The sequence below is a fragment of the Thunnus thynnus genome, chromosome 2 (assembly GCF_963924715.1).
Source record: "Thunnus thynnus chromosome 2, fThuThy2.1, whole genome shotgun sequence".
Classification (NCBI taxonomy): Eukaryota; Metazoa; Chordata; class Actinopteri; order Scombriformes; family Scombridae; genus Thunnus; species Thunnus thynnus.
In genome coordinates, this window is record NC_089518.1 from 38580437 (window position 1) to 38602321 (window position 21885).

Genomic DNA, 21885 nt, shown 5'->3' on the forward strand with positions numbered 1-21885 from the left:
TACATGTCTGTGCCCAGGGGCCCAGTGCCTCATAATCTGCCCATGTAGCTATTTGACTAACATAGTAATTATCTAGCAGGAATGTTACACATTTATCATATGTGTGAAATATTTTGCAGCTTTACAAAATGCTAATGATCACATGCAGGCAGCTGACATGCTACAAAGACATTTACCTTTGAGGAAATAAAACTAATCTCAGGCCTTCATATATATGATATATGTTATACTATATATGAGTATATTATACTAATCAAACCAACATGGAGCCTTGACAGCTGATAACTAGGCCTGTGATAAATCAATAAACAATAACTTAACAAAGTGGAGCAGAAATTACCTTAATTGAGACAAATTTCTGTAATGAAATCTGACTGAAAATACTTTCTCAGTTGAGATAAAAATATACAGAAAACCATCAATTTTCTTACCTGCCGTCTGTTTCCGCCTCAAACAGCTGAACTAACCATTAACAACCATTACCTAACCATTAACCTGAGGCCATTAATCTAAAATTGTCCGACTGCTTCTTCTGTCTTCAGTATAATATGAGAGCAGAAAGCTGTTTCCAGCTCAGTTAACTGTGATAACAACAAGCTTCAATCTGTCTCACCTGATGATGATCAATGATCAATCCATTGTTACCTTGTGCGGTAAAACGATCAGTTTAAATGGTGAACATCAGTGAATCAGATTAATCATGGAAAGTCTGAAAGCACTAAACACACATATGAAATAATACACAAAACACTGCTGGGTTGAAGAATAAAAAATATTATTGTACAATATTGAGACAGAACACAAAAAGATTAACATTAGCTTGTCTCATTGAACAAAGAGCAAACCTAATCTATTATAGTGGCAGAGGGAACAGAGAAATAATGTGTGATTGGTCAGTGTATCAGTTTATATAATTACAGCCAATGGCAGACAGCCACGACATATACATTTACATGCACATGTATGTTAGACAAGAGTCACATCTGCCCAAGACTCAGGAAACCAAGAGCCCCAAGCCATATATGGCCTTTGACCCCTTAACATGTTCTGCTTACACCAAGACCTAGAATGTCACCTTATCTGGGCCTAAGCCAGGATGTAAGGAGAGGAGTTGACCTCCTAGAGTACACTCTTTCTCTCGGTGACATGCACACAGAAACAAAGCAAAGGAACAATGATTTTTCTTCCACAATTCTGTACATTAAAGATAAATAAATCATTTGGTCTTTCATTACTTTCACACCATCAGCAGCAGGTTGATCACATGTAAAAACTTTAATTTTTTGGTTTTAAATGTGTTAATCCATCAGCTGAACTTCTGTCTGTCCATGAAGAGAGTGAAAATAAACAGCTGGAAACAAACAAGGAAACGTTTCAGTTCCATCTGCAAAAAGATTCTGATTGAGTGATTTTGAACACACAGCCAGAATAATAATAATAATAATAATAATAATAATAATAATAATAATAATAATAATAATGACACAAGTTCAAGTTCCAACAATACAGACATCATCAAAAACATACAAACGTGTCAAAAATGTTTCTCAGCAAACAGAAGATCTGAGTTTTATGGATTAAAATAACATCTATTACAATATACATTATGTGTTCACACATGTTAATGGTGACAGTTTACTTCTGAATAGAAAATTACAACTATCTGTAAAAAAGTTGCACAAAGACCGGCGCTAATTGCCACAGGTAATTAGTGTGGAGTTATTATCACCTTCAGAGTTGTTGTTAACTGCGTGTACATTAACTCCTCTCTCTCTGTCACAACCCAAGTTTCTTTCTCTTCAAATCTTCAAGCTTGTGAAGCTTGAATGATATTGAATTGATATCGAATGATATCAAGGGAGAGGTCAAACATTGGGGGGATCAATGTTGCACCCTCAAAATGGACTAGGACTACTTTCCATTTTCTTGTGACAACTTTTATTTTAGGCTCGGCTCAGTTACAAAGCATACTGTTCGTTTTTTCTTAACAACAGAAAAAACTTCCGGCCCACAACAACAACAGAATCTCTCTTAAAGGGGCAGCGCTCAAACAAATGCAACCTCCTCTAATGACAAAATATGACACCATTATAGCCATGTGATGCCTAATATGTTAGCAGAAATGTTAATACAATAAAAGAATATATAGACATCTATAATTCCACTGCAAACATAAATTCAAGACAACCTTTGGCCAGTTGTACCTTTTTCTTCTAGGGCACAACATCAAGTGGGTATGGGATGATGGACTTATCTCAGACTTTCAGCCATTTAAAAATAAAAATGTCCTGACAGCTCTGATGGAGCGCAGGATTCATCTGTACTGGCTACTTTATTACAAACAATTCCACCATATAAACCTGGAATCTGTGTGTAACAGATGGCCTGTATAGATGTGTAGCAGAACATGCGCACAGCCTCTTTCTCAGTTTGGAGACGCACTTATTGTTACTGTGGACAACAAACAGAACAGCAGTACTGATGTTTCTGTGTTTCTGTGAAATCACAGATACATTCAGTGACACCTGAACGACATTAATGCAAAATTCAGACATTAATCTCACACGTTTCAGACCTGCCTGGGTCACATTAATAGCTATTTTAGGCTATTTTGATACACATTTCAGTAGATTATGTTATAGATGCGAAATACTAGAGAAGTAAAAGAAGCAAAATACATGAAAGTTGGTTTGTGATATTGGAGAGCTCTGTGTGTGCGCATCCCTGCTTATTATAGACACGCAATTTGAGGCTTTTGTGCTCTCTGCAGTTTTCAATCTATGTGCCGAAATATGGAGAAAAGCCTGAAACCCTTGAAACAGCCCTGCTTAGTTAATCAGACGCAAAACAAGGGCAAATTGTACTCAGCTGCGAAAACTTTATGTTTGCGATAGTATATCATAGCGCAAAATCTTTTGACGGGTTAGTTTGAGGCTGCAAATGCTTCGCTATTCACGGTGCCGTTAGCAGGCACAATCCATTGTTTGTGGATTTGGCTATGAGTCATCATTTCGAGAAAGTTTCTCATTATAATGACTTATTAATATTAATGACTTTCATTACATTGGCGGAAATTAGCTTCCATATATTATGATTTGTGTAATCACTACTAGTATTATTAGATAAAGAAGTTAGATATTACTCAAATAAGTATAGCAGGGGAGAACAGGGTAACATGAGCCACTTTTTACATTTGATGATTTTACTGAAAAATAAAAGTGTATTTGTTTCAAATAATAATTACTATATATACTTCAGGATGTTCTGTACTCATGGAGATTAAAACAAATTATCTAATTATTATGGTTTTAGAACAATGACCCATCAAAAAAAGTTAGTCTATGCCTATGGCACAACTTACCCCAAGGTAGGGGTAACATGAGAATGGGGATGGGGTAAATAGTGCCTCCACTATATACTGATATAAAAATTACACAAAATCAAACAAATTCATTATAAAATTAAAAATAATGTTGAAGTTTATTAATGCCATCAATTTAACAAAGGCAAAAACTCATACTTTTAAGTAAAATGATATGTTTGTGTCCTGTTGTTCAACATGTTACCTTAACAGCCTCAGTAGAGGCAGTAAAGATTAAACAGTGATCTTTGTGTGTTACTATAGCAACAGAGAGAATGTTTGTGTATATGTGCAAATGTGACAAATTATCAGAGAAACTGGTCCAGGTCTGAATGCCTGACCCCTACAGTGAGAGGGTCTGGTGACTCTGTTATGCTTTGGGGGGCATTTTGCTGGCATGGTTTGGGTCCACTTGTCCCCTTAGAGGGAAGGGTCACTGCTAATCAATGCAAAGTAGTTGCGAGTGATCAGCTTTATCCTATGATGAAACGTTTCTATCCTGATGAGAGCGGTCTCTTCCAGGATGACTGTTAGTATGACTTTTATCTGACCCTATGTAGTTTACTGATTTTGGATGTCGGACATGTGACAGAAACATTCCATAGTCTGCATGTCACCTTATGTAATATGGTATAGCCCTTTATGGGGGCCTTTTAAATATAAACAATGGGTTCATGGTCAAGATGGGAGTGATTTCAGATGTGGCATGTTATGATACATAAAATGTTGTGAGGTAGCTGTCAATCACTTGATGGACAGCTCCTAATTGTATTAGGGCTCATGGAGAACCTATGTTATTCATATGATAAGATACAGATGTGTAACCCTATATAAGTTATGCACCGACAGTGGTACATCGCCCAGACCATAATAATAATAATAATAATATAAACGTCTTCAAAATAAGAACTTCGCCAGCTCTTCCTTGGAATGATATCATCACACATCCTTCCTTTCATTTAGCGTCACGAACAGCCGGTGACGAGATATCAGGTAAGCAGATGTTTGTGATATTTTGAATTTCACTGCTTACCTGACTGCTCACTGCGAAGTACCTGGTTTTTGGGATGATGTGATGTGATGTTGTTCTATTGGCTATGTGGGACTGAATAAAATTATTAATTAATTGGTATGGTTATTGGAACCACTTCTCATAGTGATTGTTGATTGGTTTTGAGCAACTGTTGTCAGGGGTACTTAACATATAGTTTATTATTGGGGTCGGACTGTGTGTGCCTTACGAGCGCGCGCCTTGGTGTTCTGACGAAGAGAGGTCAGACACATAGAAAAAAAGAAAAAAGAGAAATCTCCGGAGTGGACACACAGTATAAGTCACACTGTCAGAGCGCTTTTCAAAAGAGAGAAAGGCGGGTCTGGGCAGGGGTGCAGACGAGAGGCTATAGAGCGCTCCGTCCCGACAGAGACACTGTTAGAGCACTTTGAGAGAGAAAGTGGGTCTGGACGAGTGTCACAGGCAAGGGCTGTCTAGCGCCTTGCGCTGTATGTAAATGTTATTGTGTTGCTGATTAGGCTATATAGCGGTTGAGTGCTTTCTGACATACAGTTCATCGTCAAATCAGCCCACAAAAAAAAAAAAAAAAAAAAAAAAAAGAGAGTGTGGAAGAGACATAGGAAAGTTCTTATTTCAGAGACGCTGCATGCTTTGGTGTATTATATACTAACAACATTTAATCATGGGGTCACAATCCAGTAAAATGTGTAAAGAGGAGATTGAGATAAAACACAAAACAGAACATGATTTACCAAGAAAGGAAAGGAAAGCAATGAAGAAACTGTTAAAGACGAACCCTCATCTTAAAGAAGTTGAAGCTAAAACAGTAAATCAGATGTCACCTAGAGAGTGGATGCAAACTAAAATAGGATTTTACTACGTTGAACCATTCTTAACAGACATCTCTGAGTGGACAGATAGCCTAATAAATTTCCCAGGGACGGTAGTTTTGACAAGAGTAAATTAGACTTCATACGAGCATACATAATGGATAATACTGCCGTACCTAATCCGAGTTGGGACAAAGAATATATGATAAAGGTGTTCAAAGCATGGGAGATGATGAGTCGTCAATGGCCGGCAAATATGACAAAAAAGTTAATGAAAAAGAAGAAATTTACAAATTGTAAATTTACTTTACAATGACGCAAGATACAATGAGTACGGAGCAAGTGCAAGGGGAGAAAACACAAATGATCAAGACAACACCAGAGAATAAGTTATATCCTAATATAGATGACATTATATCTCCACCCGAATATGAATCTGATAATGAAATTATGGAATGGATGATTTTATGTACAGAAAACAAAACTAAATCTTACACGCCGAAAAAAGTCACTGCATCTTTGATATTTCCAGTGGAAAATATATTTAATCAAATCAAGGGCTGGAGAAGACAGTGTACTTTCGAATGGATGCAAAACTGTAGGAAAATGTTTGATATGATATCGAGCAAGTATCATGGGCACAGTGACAAAATTCGAGCACAACAAATCAACTATCTGAAGGAAGCAATGTCCTGCGAATTTAAAAAGTGTTTTGCCATACTGAAGAATGGGCAAGAGATAGAGATTAATGAAGTATCTAAATGCATGATTGACAGTTTCAAAAGAGTGTTGAAACGGTATGAGCGCGAACAGGGTTTCACATTAGATGTAGAGAGATTTAAAGACCCTAAATATACTAAAGCTGTAATTAACAGTATTACGAATAAAGATGCGGAAATTCTTGATGACCTCATAATGACATACATACAATATCAAGAGGAGCAAGAGAAACAATCAGCGGACGGAGAAACTATGAATGTTGCGTTTCCACTAGTCACGTTTGATGATAGAGTTTTAGACAAACCTTTGACGCTGAGTGAAATATCACAAATCACACGGGACGCCCCTAAACCATTGATAAATCCCACAGCCTTTCTGAACTGGTGGACAACTGCTTTAATGCATAGCGCGATGTCAGGGAGAGATGTTCGCTACATATTGACAACCTTAATGCCAAATATCAGTGTAGACAAACTGATAGAAGCATGTGAAACATTAAGTTTTGATAATGATGGTCCTCTTGAACATGAAACTCGACTGGAGAAGAAATAACCTTGGTTAGACAAAAGGCATAAAGAAGAACACATTAGAGAAATGGCTGATTTTCTTCAAAAAATGCTGCGCAAGAGAGAGATATCACGCAAATTTTGAACTGCAAACGTAAATCTAATGAATCAATGTTTGAATATGCAGCGAGATTTCAAAAGTGCTGGAAAGAACAGGCCAAATTAGAAATAAAGGAGGACAAAGACCCTTTTTTCACTGCTATGTTTCTAAATGGATTAGATTCAAATTCTTCTTACACTCTAAAAATCGCCGCACCAGATGTTTACTCTTTAACTCCACAAGATTTGTTAAAGAAAATAAGGGAGTTAGACGCCATTGGGTTGTTTGAAAAGAATAAGAATATGACACAGGCTTTGCAACTCAATCATGAAGAGCCAACATACAATTTGGCAGGTTTCCAAAACACGAACAGAGGGAGAGAGATGAGAAGAGGCAGAGGCAGAGGAAATGGAGCTTGGGGTGAGGGGCAGAATTGGGCCCCCACACAGAGAGCAGGTTACAGGCAGATGACAAGAAGGGGGAGAAATTTTAACAGGAATGGGATTGGACGTGGAGCAAGGCGAAATCCATCTGATGTATTCCATTATTGTCAACAGATGGGACATTGGGCAAGAGATTGTGAACTAAAATGGCAGGAAGAATGTCAAAGACAGACGCACATAGGACCAAATTTTAACAATAATACACGCCCATACACACAGCCTCGAACACAGACACCGAACCAGCAGTCTGAAACAGCTGCTGCAGGAAATGTGATATGGAATGCATGACTCAGCCAACAGAGGGACATGGATGATTCAAATTTACAGCATGTTAGAGTGATAATTAATACACCTCAATTACAGATTTCTAGCAAACCATCTGAAATACCACAGTTAACCTTGAGCATTGCAGGTAAAAGGATCCCCTTCTTAGTGGACACTGGAGCTACTATGTCATGCTTGAGAAGAAAAGATTTGAAATGCCCAGTTAGTAATGAAATTGTTAAGTCAATTGGCATTTCTGGAGTGACTCAAACTGAACCAATGTCTATACCATTGACAACCTGTGTGGATGAACATAAATTTCAGCATTCATTTATAGTGAGTAATACGACACCAATATCACTATTAGGGAGAGACATTTTAAGCAAATTAAATGCGGTTATTTCATGCTCTCCAGATGGGTTGGAGATACATATTCCTGCAGATAAAGTGCATCAACTGTTGTCTCATAATATTGGAACAGCTTACACAGCTACATCCATATTAACAAATGTTGATTTAATTTATAGGTTGTTTACCATGGACGAAATTAAGAAATTAGTGGCATGTCAACAAGCAGCTGCAGCTAAAATATTACATATGAAACCAGTTGATCCTCCATTCTCAAATAAGATGACGAGTCAAAAGGAAATGGATGAAAATATACCATGTTTTTACATGTCTCCCAATGGTCTTGTATTATTGTGGGAAACAACAACTAAAGAGATTCGATTTTTTGTATGTGCTGTACGCACAGACTTTACAGATATTGATCCATTAGTGAAATCATGTATTGAATACCTTGAGAAAGTACCAGATAATAAGGATCAAAACAAAGACTATGTCATATGGTCTTATAATGTGGAACCAACTCACTTCTTCATTAAACCGTTGCAGCATAACATGAAACCACTGATCGTGGAGAATGCGAAGAGAGAAATTCAATTGAAAACACCATCCATATTAGCGTCAGTTCCAACAGAATTATGAGCACTGCATGCTAATCATGTTGGATTATTAAATATACCACTTTATCGAGCTAAAATTAATCCCAATAAATATCCGGTTTACGTTAAGCAATATCCACTTTCTAAAGAAAAGGAAGAAGGAATTAAACCGGTTATTGAAAGTTTAAGATCCCAAAATAATACGCCAATAAATCCAATCTTAAAGCAAGGAACAAATAAATATCGGTTCACACAAGACTTAAGAAAGGTTAATGAAGCCGTTTATCCCATTGCACCAGTAGTACCAGATGTTAATTCCATTTTAGCAGCACTGCCAGCAGACTCTAAATTTTATACAGTAGTAGATTTATGCTCAGCATATTTCTCCATCCCTGTACATCAGGATACACAAGATTTGTTTGCATTTACATTCAAAAATGAACAATACGTGTGGAGGCGCTTGCCAATGGGCTTTGTTGATTCAGCAACTGTATACGCCTCAGCGGTTAATATGCATCTGGCTCAATTGACCCTACCCGGACCATCTACGCTATGTGTTTATATTGACGATATCCTCATAGCATCACCAACTGAGTCTCATTGCCTCCAAGACTCTATTGCTCTCTTAAAGCATCTTGCCATGGGTGGACACAAAGCCTCTCTTACAAAGTTACAGTTTTGCCAGCCAGCGGTCAATTATCTGGGCTTTGTTTTACGAGATGGATGCCGATATTTGTCTCCAGAAAGAGTGAAGGCGATAAAAGACATCAAAAGACCAAAGACAAAGACTGAACTTCTATCCTTTCTGGGTCTGGTGAACTATTGTAGAGCATGGTTGGCTGATTATGCCACATATGACTCTGTATTGCGCAAGGCAACCATCAAGGATGCTCTAAACGACATCCAGTGGAATGAGGAAATGAAACAAGCCTTTCGTCTAATCAAATACCTTCTCTGCACAGCTCCAGCATTGGGACTGCCGAATTACAAGCTAACTTTTCACCTCTATGTGGCAGAGAATGGTACTGTCGCATCCGCAGTGTTAGCACAGATGCATGGTGACAGGTCAAGACCCGTTGCATATTACTCCAAAACACTTCCGTTAATCGTACAAGGCATGGTTCCTTGTTTACGAGCTGTTGCCGCTGCTGCTATCATGGTTGAGAAAGCACAAACGATAGTCTTAGGACATCCACTGGTATTACACACAACACATGTGGTAAACATTATTTTGCTCAACATAACAACACAACATATGACTAGTCAGAGACGTAGTAATTATGAGCACATTTTAACGGGGACTCAAAATCTTACTATTTCAACCACAATACACATTAACCCCGCACTACATTTAAAAGCATTACTACATGGGGAAGACAAAGAACACGAGGAAGTGGAACATGATTGTATGGAATTGATTAACTCCACCTCCAGTGTGAGAGCAGACTTGCAACAAACACCATTGGAAATTAATGACCTCATCTTATTTTGTGATGGATCATCAATGAGACCGGATGATAAAACCACATTATCAGGTTATGCAATTGTGGACAATCAAGATAAATGCATTGAAGCATATAGGCTACCTGTTTCATCAGCACAAGCGGCGGAGCTAATAGCCTTAACTAGAGCATGTACTCTAGCACAAAATAAGACTGCAACTATATACACGGATTCAAAATATGCGTTTTCAGTGGCGCATGATTTCAGTAAAATTTGGGAAAATAGAGGATTTATAGCAACCTCAGGCAAACCAATTCAACATGCTACTTTAGTGAAAGATCTATTGGCAGCCATGATGTTACCAGAGCAGCTTGCTATAGTAAAGTGTGCAGGTCATTCTAAAGGCGAATCAGAAGTGGCAAAAGGAAATAACTTAGCAGACAAATATGCTAGAGAAGCAGCTTTAAATGCAACCTTCCAACCGTGGTTGAACGGCAGTACAAACGACTGATCCACCTTATACTGTTAATGATTTAATTGCATTTCAAACACAAGCCTCAGAGGCAGAAAAAAGTTATGGCTAAAGAAGAATTGCCATAAAGATGTGGATAATTTGTGGAAATTTAAGGACAAAAGAGTAGCCTTACCTAAGCTAGCATATGATCCTCTAATCGCGTACGTACATGGGATAACACATGTAAATTATAAAGCGGTAACAGATTATATATCTAAATTGTTTTTCACGATAGGTTTGGAGAAACATGTTAGAAGATATATTAAAAGATGCTTAATTTGTGCACGATGCAATCCACATAATAATCCACTGAGGCATGAACATTTGCCAAGACCGGAAGGACCTCTTCAGTCATTACAAAGTGATTTTACGCATATGCCCAAATGTCGAGGCTATGCATATCTACTCGTGATTGTGGATCGATTTTCTAAATGGCCGGAAGCTTTCCCGACAAGAAAAGAAAATGCTCAAACTGTAGTTAAGTGTTTAATGGAACATGTTATTCCACGTTTTGGTATACCTGAGAGCATTGATTCAGATAATGGAACTCCGTTCACGTCGAGAGTAACTGAATTACTTGCAAAATCATTGGGAATTGAATGGAATTTTCATATTCCTTATCATCCACAGAGTTCAGCTCAAGTAGAGAGAACAAATAGGACGATTAAGGAAAAACTGATAAAAGTGCACCAATCCAGACAGCTAAATTGGATAGATGCATTACCATTGACGCTCTTGTCTATAAGAGCAATGCCTAACAAAACTACTGGATTGTCGCCACATGAAGTGTTAATGGCACGACCTTTTCCTTTAGGAGTCAAGATGAACAAGAGAACACCAGTGGATCTGACACAACTACAAGAATTACAACAAAATTATGTTAAACATCTGTTTTCTTTTGTTTCTCAGTATTCTCAGCAGGTATTTGACGCTCTTCCTTTTCCAGCTGATATGCCTACACATAACTTCCAACCAGGTGACCACGTGCTGATTCGCAGTCTGAAGCCTACAGGAGGAGAACCACGCTACGGACCTCCAACTCAAGTGCTGATGGTGACAAGGACCGCCATCAAGGTCAAAGGACAACCACAATGGATTCACGCATCCAGAGTGAGGGCGGCACCATCGAACGCAATGGAGGCGACGGATGCGAATACGGCAACGTCACAAAAGGCGGATACGGCAACGCTGGAAATACACGAAGGGGAGTGATTCGACGGCGTGAACAAGAGAGAAACACGCATGACACATGTAACATTTTCAAGTTTACTAAAATAACTAACCCCAGAGTTATTCTAAGTATTATTGCATGCGGCATGATATTTACTCGGATAGTGATAAAATGTATGTAGACGGAATTAATATGAATGATGGAAGTGATGAGAAGGATAAAAGCATGAGGGATAGAAAAGAAGAGAAAAGTGAATGGAAGAAGAGGATGACTAATCGCATGATAAGAGCGACGAAGTCAGAGATTGTGAAACCTAGACCGCACATGGAAGTAGGAATGATGGATCACGTACCAATGACTGATTTGGAAATGCAATGTCTGTACTACCCACTAACAACTGAGGCAACTAAACCCTACTACATTAATAAGGTCACATACAGCATAATTGAACCACATAAGGTAGATGTACAAGTAGATTACCAATCGGTAGCAAATGAGACAATCGTGATTCGAATATTTGTATTGAGTGCATTGGCATCAAGACCGAGTGTAGACTTCTATAATGACGTATGGGAGAATATGACACCAAAATTCTACGTACACATAGATCAAGACGCGTATAAAGACTTTCACTCTATTGTGTTGAAAGCCGTTCAGAGAAAACCACCCCAAGTATGTGTAAATGCGATAACAGGTATCATACGGTATGACCTAGGGTTTACTAAGGGATGCAGAAGTAATATATATATCCTTACCAGTTATCCTTTCCCATCTCTGGATAATGTGATTGTCGTGTGGAGAGAATGTGTATACTTTCATACCTACAAATTGGCAGGGAGCTTGCGCACCATATTGGATTCCCAAAACAGCCAAATTTACATCAGAGACAGAAGCTGAAAGAGATAAAATAGGTGTTGAAGACACTCAAGAGATAGAATGGCCGAATACAACAGGAAGGGACCAAAAGGCGAATGAGGTGACTGAGGAGGACGATACACACACTTACAAGACATTGAACATTAAACTAGGATCAGGCCATCCTTTTGAATCTAATTTGTGGTATCAATCAATCAAGAGAAGAGTTAGAAGATTGACACAGAAATCTTGCTATGCATGTTCGTTACTCCCATTGTCAACCAAAGATGTATTTGCTCTAGTAGCAAAACCTCTTAAAGGACCAGAAGGATTACCTTCGTTATGTACACTAGCATATATGTACGTAGTCCAAAACCACCCTAAGACAGGAACACACGTGTTGACAACTTCATCTCCGAGACCAAAAATTAAAACAAATAGAGTGCATTTCGGTAAGATACTTAATCTAGTGATGAAAGAGAATAACATCATGTACAAAGTAACACAATATGCAATTTATTCCAACATCTCAATCAGTCAACCAAATGGACAGGATCTCGTGAGCATTCATGTGATTAAATTTCACGCACCAGGAGATCACCCATCTCTTATGGGATGTGCTAGTTTCTATGAAAAACACATTTGCGATGTGCCATATGATTTATCGGCAACGCCAACGAAGTCATCAGCAATAGTTAATGACACTGACATTTTTGACCTATGTCTCAAAGGAAAACAAGAAAATGACATAGGAGGAGGTCAAAATATGGGATTTGTGCAGGTTGACAAATGTAGATACATCATTGACAAAGGAAACGATTATGCACAGCTGGCCTTTATGGGTGTACCAGGATTTTATTGGTGCTGTGGAGAACATGTTTGGGACAGTCTTCCACCTCGATTCAAAGGAAGATGTGGAATTTGCATACTACATGACGTAACTTATGTAGTGGAGCCCGTAGAGTATATTAGAAATAATGTGACTTCGTCTAGAGCCAAAAGAGAGGCCAGAGAAGTAAAAGGATACATACATCTGAGGAACACTGATCCTCAACGGTTGGCAGAACAATTTTATGCATTGGATGATGGGTACCAAATTTACACTCATTCTCAAATGGTGTTCGCATCTATATTTTGGAATACTGAATTACAGTACAATAATCATTATCTTATAGCATTGGCACGACATGATTTAGCATTAATGGCTAATTCTACATCTTTAGCGCTTAAGTCTATCAGTAGTGAATTGGACCTGATTAAGCGATTTGCTAATGACAATCGTGTAGCATTAGACGCTTTAACCGCAGTTAATGGTGGCGTCTGCGCTATCGTAGGTGAAGGATGCTGCACGTATTTGCCCTCGGATTCGGAAGGAAGTGGCAATTTGTCGATTGCGATTAAGAATTTGAGAGATATCCAGGAAAGCATTGTTACAGTTAATAGGAATGCACAATTATGTGCCCCTCTCATAGGCATTGTGTTGATAGTAGCCATAATAATGGGTTGTTGTTTCCCAATTTTCCGTGCCTTAATCATGAAATCCGTTTCTTCTGTTTCCAAGACTATACTGGTCTCCGATCCGATCCGATGGAATCCGATCAGAAACACCTACATCTACGCTCCACCTGAGACGAATGAAGACGACGACACAATGTCTGTTTCATCCGAATCGTCTGAAGATCCAATGAACAACGTGGACTAAAGACTGCGAGACACATTGTAATTAGTCAGAAAAGGCGGAGAAGATGGGGATAATGAGATACATGAGACCTCTGTGTATGAAGAGACGCACATGGGAGCATTCTCACTTGCTTGTCAGTGATTTGGTGAAGTCTGGTTAAAGGGAGGTCGGGGAACCAATAGGGGCCTTGTCCCTGATGCCAGTGAAAAGTTGTAGCAAGGACACAATGGTAGCCAGGTCAGGGAAAGTGAAGCAGGTGTAGTCTAACATAACAGAGGATAATAAACACTGATGTATTCTGCAATCAGCATTGTAACGTGAAGATTTGAGATGGAAGGGAAGATTTTACATGTATTATGTGTATTTTCTAGCATGTGTATGTAAGATGCTACATTTCTGGTTATATATGTTAATTTTATGATACCCTTCTGAAAAAAAAGGAAAAGAAAAAAAGGGGGAATTGTTAGTATGACTTTTATCTGACCCTATGTATTTTACTGATTTTGGATGTTGGACATGTGACAGAAACATTCCATAGTCTGCATGTCACCTTATGTAATATGGTATAGCCCTTTATGGGGGCCTTTTAAATATAAACAATGGGTTCATGGTCAAGATGGGAGTGATTTCAGATGTGGCATGTTACGATACATAAAATGTTGTGAGGTAGCTGTCAATCACTTGATGGACAGCTCCTAATTGTATTAGGGCTCATGGAAAACCAATGTTATTCATATGATAAGATACAGATGTGTAACCCTATATAAGTTATGCACCGACAGTGGTACATCGCCCAGACCATCTTTGTACATGGAATGGACCCGATGGCCATCGTCTAATAAACGTCTTCAAAATAAGAACTTCGCCAGCTCTTCCTTGGAATGATATCATCACACATCCTTCCTTTCAATGACAATGCCCCAATTCACAGGACACGAGGGGTCACTGAATGGTTTGATGAGTATTAAATGATGTGAATCATATGCTATGACCTTCACAGTCACCAGATCTCAACCCAGCTGAACATCTATGGGAGATTTAGGACTGACGTGTCAAAACACGTGTCAAAACACCACATGAGGAAATATCTCTTTGAAGAATGATGTTCATCCCTCCAGAAGAGTTCAGAGACTGTAGAATCAATGCTTAAGTGTATTGATGCTTTTCTGGTGGTCCAACACCTTACTAAGACACTTTATGTTGGCTTTTCCTTTAATTTGTCACCCGTCTGTATGTACAGCATGTTTGTGTGTGGCTTAAACTTAACATTAGTCAACAATTAGGTATTTATTCATCAACATTGTAACAGTGATCAAATATTAACATGAACAGTGTCTCTAGTCTGTAGAATATCAGAAAATAAGTTTTGGGGGTAAACTGAACCATTGACTCAACATCTCTGGCACGTTTTACCCCACAACCTCCATTTTGACAAAACTGTTTCACACAGTGGTTCAGATCCACAGTTATGCTAAGTTTATGACCTTGTTTTGTGGCTTACACTGACTTAAATTAACATGTAATAATGTCCAAAACTTATCTTTTTTTAATTAAGAGACAAGACTGATAACTTTAGCAACATGATGAATTCACTTGACATGACAAAAATCTTTTTTTTGCTCTGTTTTGCTGACCACTCTCTCCATGTGTTTTAGTGCAAGATGGATTGACTAATGTGAACTATACTTTCTTAATTTGTGGTCACATGATTGCTTTTGCTTATGGTTACCAAAGGGGATGGCTCATTTTACCCACTGGCTCTATTTACTCCATTCACCCCTATATAACTCATATAATTTTTCTTGTGTGGTGAATATGTGATTGCAGTTTACTATAAATGATTTATTTACATCTTAACTTAAACATTTCTATTCTGTATCTTTTCTAGACCACACACACACCTAAAGCTTGTATCTTTACACCCTCTACTACAAGTGCCAAGTTACTTAACTCAACAAACGTATCATCATCCAAAATAAATATCTTGAGGTGACTCCTGTGTTCTGACCGACATGCCACAGAGACAGCTGCAACTTCCTAACTGGCTACCTACCTAAACCTGTTCAACAGTATGTCTGGTATATTGCAGATCATTAGCAATATTAAATCCAATCAGATGTGCAGTAGAGAAGCTGTAAAACAGACTTCACCTCACTGTTGATGTTAGAGCTCCACCTGCTGGACACAACAGTGTCAAACACACAAGAGAGGTTCAAATGTTCATTATTCTGAGCAGATGAAGGACTTCTTCACCTTGTGATGAGTCAGAAAGAGGAATGTTTAATTTCACCTTTTAAGTCAACATGGATGAGAAGTACTTAAAGTGCTCAGAATAAATTAACTAGTAACAAAATCACAGGTGTAAAAACTGGGAGAACAAACAGTAAATATCATAAATGTCTTTGAGTCAGTGCTGCTGAGGTTTACTGCTGTCCACTGATCTCTCTGCTGATGCAGTTTTCCTGAGTTTTTACAAAGACATTATTTATCTGGTCTGTGTGAAAATGTCAGTTGGTATAAAATGATTCAGACCAACTGTGGCTGGTCAGCATCAGTCATTTAGTCCTGAGCTGAACCGTTATTGTAAGAATGATATTTCCACCTGAGGTTCACACCACAAATGTGTGTTTTAAGTGTTTTCTATACAAACAGTTCCCTGTTTTAACTGAACAATATCATGTGTTGCAGATGCTACAATTGTTATTTGTTCATGTTTGGCAGGATTGGATTTCTTTATTGAACACTGGACAAGTATAGCAGGAATACTAGGAGTTACTTGGGTTGATAAGATGAAGGAAATAGAGAAATAAATGCAGAGGTGAATGAAGACGTGAGTCAGATAAAACAAACTTCCTTCCTCAGTGTCTCCTGTGCAGGTAGAAACAAACCTGTCAGCTCTGTTCTGTTTCATCACTTTATCTGTTTGACTTCAGCATTAAACATCAGTCCACACTGAACTACAGAGAAAACACTTTATTCATCTTTCTGCAAGAATTAACAAACACACCAAAGATCAAATACAGACGAGTTGATTTGAGATAATATGAATTATGTCTTAAATTGATTTATAAAGTTATAAAACATCTGTTCTTATTTGACATGTAACAAAAAAAGTTAAGAGTTCATCATCTATAATGACATTTTTTATTATTCTGATTTATCTGATGAGCAGTTTAAATGATTTTCATGCATGTTTAATATTTGCTGTGATATTTGTGATTTCACTGATATCATAAACATCATGTTCTTCCTCATATTCAAAAGAAAACAAAGATTTTTTTAATCACTGAGCAGAGCTTTCAGCTGCTGAACTTCTTCACTAAGCTGATTTTTTTGTAGAAAATCAAAAAAAGTATTTCATTGCAGAGGATATAGGATTGACACTATTTATTAAGGGATTACATTGAAAAACAAAAGTAGTGAACTACGTGGTTCACATATTGCTTCAACAAATTCACTCTGTGTTTGATTACTATCAGGTGTGTCTTTAAATAGTCAGGTGCTGATCAACAGAGGATCCAAACAGTCTACACAAAAACAGTAAACAACAGGTAACAGTGACTGATAATACCTTACAAAATCAGATATAAATATATATAAGACTCATTTGGTCAATGTACTGTACTTGTATAGCACCTTTCTAGTCTGCGGACCACTCAAAGCGCTCTTACACTGCGAATCACATTCACCCGTTCACACACATTCATACGCTGACACATCGACATACAGACTGGAGGAACTAGGAATCGAACCACCAATCTTCCAATTAGTGGACGACCCGTTCTACCTCCTGAGCCACAGCCGCCCCCTATCCATACGATAATGAGATGCAATTGATATCAGAGTACAAAATGCACATATAAAAAATAAAGTTATCCCATCTCTAATATTACAGAGGATTAGTACATCCATGCACACCTTTACATAAGAGTACAAAATACACAAATTTCCTCATATCAAAATTAATAGAGAATATTAGAAGAAAAAATATATATATTAGAGGAAAAAAGGGTACTGTACAAAATAAGGTAGTGTCTATCCTAGTATCCTGCTGTGTGATGAAATACTTTTTTTGATTTTCTGTCATTTGCCCTGCATCAGCTGGCAGGACAGAGGCACTGCTGGGCACAAGGTATCTACATTTTACTGATTTTTTGTAATTTATGTTTGTGTGTAAGTAATCATACAAATAATAAAGGAAAAGAAGAAAACACAAACGTGCAATAATTCCAAACAAAACAGTTCAAAAGAAAGCAATACAACACAGCATAAATACTTTTTACAGATTGAAAGTTGTATGTTGAAACTGCAACATGCAGCAACAACCCTTTTACAATATTCAGCCTATTTGGTTTAAAAATATAATTGCAAGAAACAGTCACACTAATGTCAATGTTTCATTCTGATCTGATTTTACAAAACTTCACAGAAAACTGATACAAAGAAGATCCTGAATGTTACAGATTAAACATCATTATCAGTGATTCAGACCAGCAGCTGTTTGAAACTAAATATTCTACAGTCAGTGAGATGTTTAGATATTAAAAGCCTGATGTATCACAGACATGACTAAGATGAACATTTTGTCACTTGAAAAAGTCCAACTCAGTGATTCAGTGTATCTCTTAAATGACACAACAAAGAATATATCAGCAGGACCAGAATTATTGTATGATATTAATCACTGGATTTGCAAAAGGGAAAGTTTATTGTTTAATCTGCCTTTGATTAAAAAACCCACTGAGAATTGATTACTGTTCTCGTTTTTCTGGATGGAGGGTTTGGCCCAGATCACAGTGATGTGACAGTGACATTAGTACTCTGACGGCCTGGAGTACCAGGAAACATCACAGCTTTTTAACAATTTCTTGATTTCTCTGGAAAAAGGCAAATAACTGCAGTTGTAATGAGGGGGTCAAGATCAATTATAGTATAATAACTTGAATGTACATATAATTTAGTAAATCAAGTGAGTATCAGGTACTTCTAGTCTTCTTAATGTTCCCTCTTTGTGTTTAATCAGACAGTGTTTCTCTGCTGAGCAGCAGTGGAAGAACACAAGTGTAACAGGTGTTGTGTTGTATCTTTGGAAGATCCTCACTTGATTTGTTTAACTCAGACTGAAGCTGAAGCTTCATTTTAACTTGAAAATACATTTTTACACAAAACAAGGACTGTGGATTTTGGCCCCCATATCTAGTTTAGGGGCCCTAGAGAGGAATTTGGCCCAGAAGGATTACAGCGACTAACAACTCTTTCAACACACATGTGGGCATGTGAGGATCAGATTTAAAGACTTCTTAGATCTGAATCTATCATTTTAAGTTAAAGTTCATAAAAGTGTAATAATCTCCTCTGATGTTAGTTTCATTTGTAAGTTGTGTTTTTATTTCAGGCTGGTGATGCAAATCAGCTATAATATACTGCAGAGTTTTCTCAGTGACTTTTGCTTCTGAGCTGCAAATTTCTTTTTGTGTTTCTCTTTGAATTCATTGAACTCTTCAGCTTTCTCTCTGGCTTCATCTTCATACTTCTTCTTCATATTTTCATTTTTCTTCTTATAGTTCTCCTCTAATTCTTTTCTCTCTTTCTCCTCTTGTTCTCTTCTGATTTGATCTTCTTCTTTTCTTTTCTTTTCATATTCTTCTCTTTCCTGATCATATTCTTCTTGGAGCTTTTTTATTCTTTTATACTCCTCCTGTCGTCTCTCTTCATCTTCTCGATATCGTTTCTCCCACATTTCTTTTTGTTTCTTCTCCCAGGCCTCTCGTTCTTCTCTCATCTCTTCTCTGTTCTCTGTCAATGCTTTATCAATGATTTGTTTTTCTTCTGATTCAAACTTTATCTTTTTCTCCAAAGCTCCAAGTTTTTGTTCCCACTCCTGTCTTTGAATGTGTTCCTGTCTTTTCCTCTTCTTGTCTTCTTCTTCTCTCTTTTCCTGATCTTTCTTTCTCTCTTCTCGTTCTTTCTGAATCTTTTCCTCCTTCTCCTGAAGTTGTTTCTCTCTCAGTTTTCTCTCCTGTTCAATTTCTGCTCTCTGTTTTTCTATTCGTCTTTTCATTGCCTCCATTTCTTCCTCATGTTTTCTTTCCATCTCCTCTCTCTCTCTCTTCATCTCCTCTTCCTTCTCCTTCAGGATCTTCTCCATTTCCTTCTTTATTGCTGCCTCGGCCTCTTGCAGCATCTCATTGGTGAAGCAGCTGCCGCCATTTTCCTTCACCATGGAGTCAATCTTGTTTATCAGTTCACTGACTTGTGTGCGGTTTTGTTTATCACGATTATTAAACACATGGTATCTTCCTCCACAGTTAGCAATCAGCTTCTTAAAGGAATTATCACATTTCTCTTTGATGTAATCTTCAATGGACTGGTTGTCACGCTGCAGTGAATCTCCTCCAGTTAAAAGAATGATGGTGAAATTTTCTGAATTCTTCTCAAAGACTTCTTTGATGAGTTTTAATGTCTCCTTCTCTTCTGGTGTTAATCTGCCAATCTGTAACACCAACAGGAAGACATGTGGTCCTGGAGCCAGAAGACTGATGCATTTCACCATCTCCTCATTAACCTCTTCATGGGACAAAGTTGTGTGAAACAGACCAGGAGTGTCGACCACAACGACAGGACGACCGTCTACTTCACTCTGTACTTTCTCACAACGTTTGGTTACTGATGTTTGACTTGATTTGGCTTTAAACTCTTTTCTTCCCAGAATAGTGTTTCCTGAAGAGCTCTTTCCACAGCCAGTCTTCCCCATCAGCACAATCCTGAGACTCTCTGAGCTCTGATTCTCATCATCACCTGCAACATCAAAACAACTGGAGTTACTTTAAATGTTCACAGTAGCTACAGTTCAGTGCTGTAGACTCAAGACTGTAATACAGGACACAGAAAAAAATGATTCAATTTAAATTACTTACAAGTGATCTTGTTCTTTTTCAGCCTCTCAAGTTCAGATTGTTGCATGTTGATGTGTTTCTCTTGTTGTATGACTTTATCCATCTGAGCATGTGCAAACATATGTGTTGTATAGCAACATGGTTCATTTTTAGATTGTCTCATCTTCTCCACAGTATCCAACATCTCAGAGATCTGCTGCTTGTCCTTGATGTTGAGAACAACATGTCTTCCTCCACAGCTCTGAATGAGCTCCTGGATGTCTCTGTTTTCTTTTACAAAGTCATCAACAGCTGGAGCTGTAGGATCTGACTCCTGAGTGAAAAGAATCATGGTGAAGTCATCGACTGGAGAGCTCAATGTGTTCTGGATGGTCTTTAACTCTCCCTTGTCTTCATCAGTGAGGGAATCCACAGGTAGGACCAGGATGAAGGCATGGACGCCCTCAGGATCACAGAGGGAGATACACCTGAATGATTCCTCCATCACTGCCTCCTGAGGTTTTCCATACAAGGCAGGCAGCTCCACCAGGGAAACCCGACGTCCACACACCTCTCCCTGATGTTTAACACACTCTGATGAGTTGGAGACTGAATGAAGCTCTGTCTGACCTAAAATGGCCTTGACTGCTGAAGTCTTCTCTGCTCCTCTCCTCCCACACAGAACCAGGTTTAAAACTGGTCTCATGGTCTCTTCAGTGAAGGTGAGGAAGGTTCCTTTGTTTTCATGGACAATGTTTTAAATCTTCTTCATGAACTGTCTGTGGTCAGCTGATTCAAAGTTAAACTTTAATTTTCCCTGTGTGTCATAATCACCATTGAATATTTAAAAGCATCTTGACCAAACAAGTTTAGTATTAACATACAGACAGATATTCTTTCCTTTAGTAGATAAATAGATATTTCACTCAGGTGATTAATTATTATTGATATGAATCAATGTAAATTAGGATCCAGATCAGATGTGACTCCATTCAGTTGAACTCACAGTCAGGTAGCCTGAATGGAAAGCTGATGCTGTGCTTCAGGGGTTGCAGGTCACCAGTCACTGTAATGATAAAGAAATGTAATTATTTATTCATTCATGAATTCATATGAATTCTATAAGAGGCCTTGTTAATGACTCACATGACTTCATGTAATGTGAA

General features: G+C 38.0%; 1 protein-coding gene across 1 annotated transcript; it reads right to left on the reverse strand.

The window, feature by feature from the left end:
- Positions 1 to 18904: 18904 nt before the first annotated feature.
- Positions 18905 to 21657, reverse strand: LOC137170240 (uncharacterized). The gene is made up of 2 exons (XM_067573443.1): positions 20762 to 21657; positions 18905 to 20642 (listed from the first exon to the last, which is right to left on the reverse strand). Exons 1-2 carry the CDS (start codon positions 21423 to 21425, stop codon positions 19258 to 19260), a joined length of 2049 nt encoding a protein of 682 aa, XP_067429544.1. The 5' UTR covers positions 21426 to 21657; the 3' UTR covers positions 18905 to 19257.
- Between the last annotated feature and the right edge of the window lie 228 nt (positions 21658 to 21885).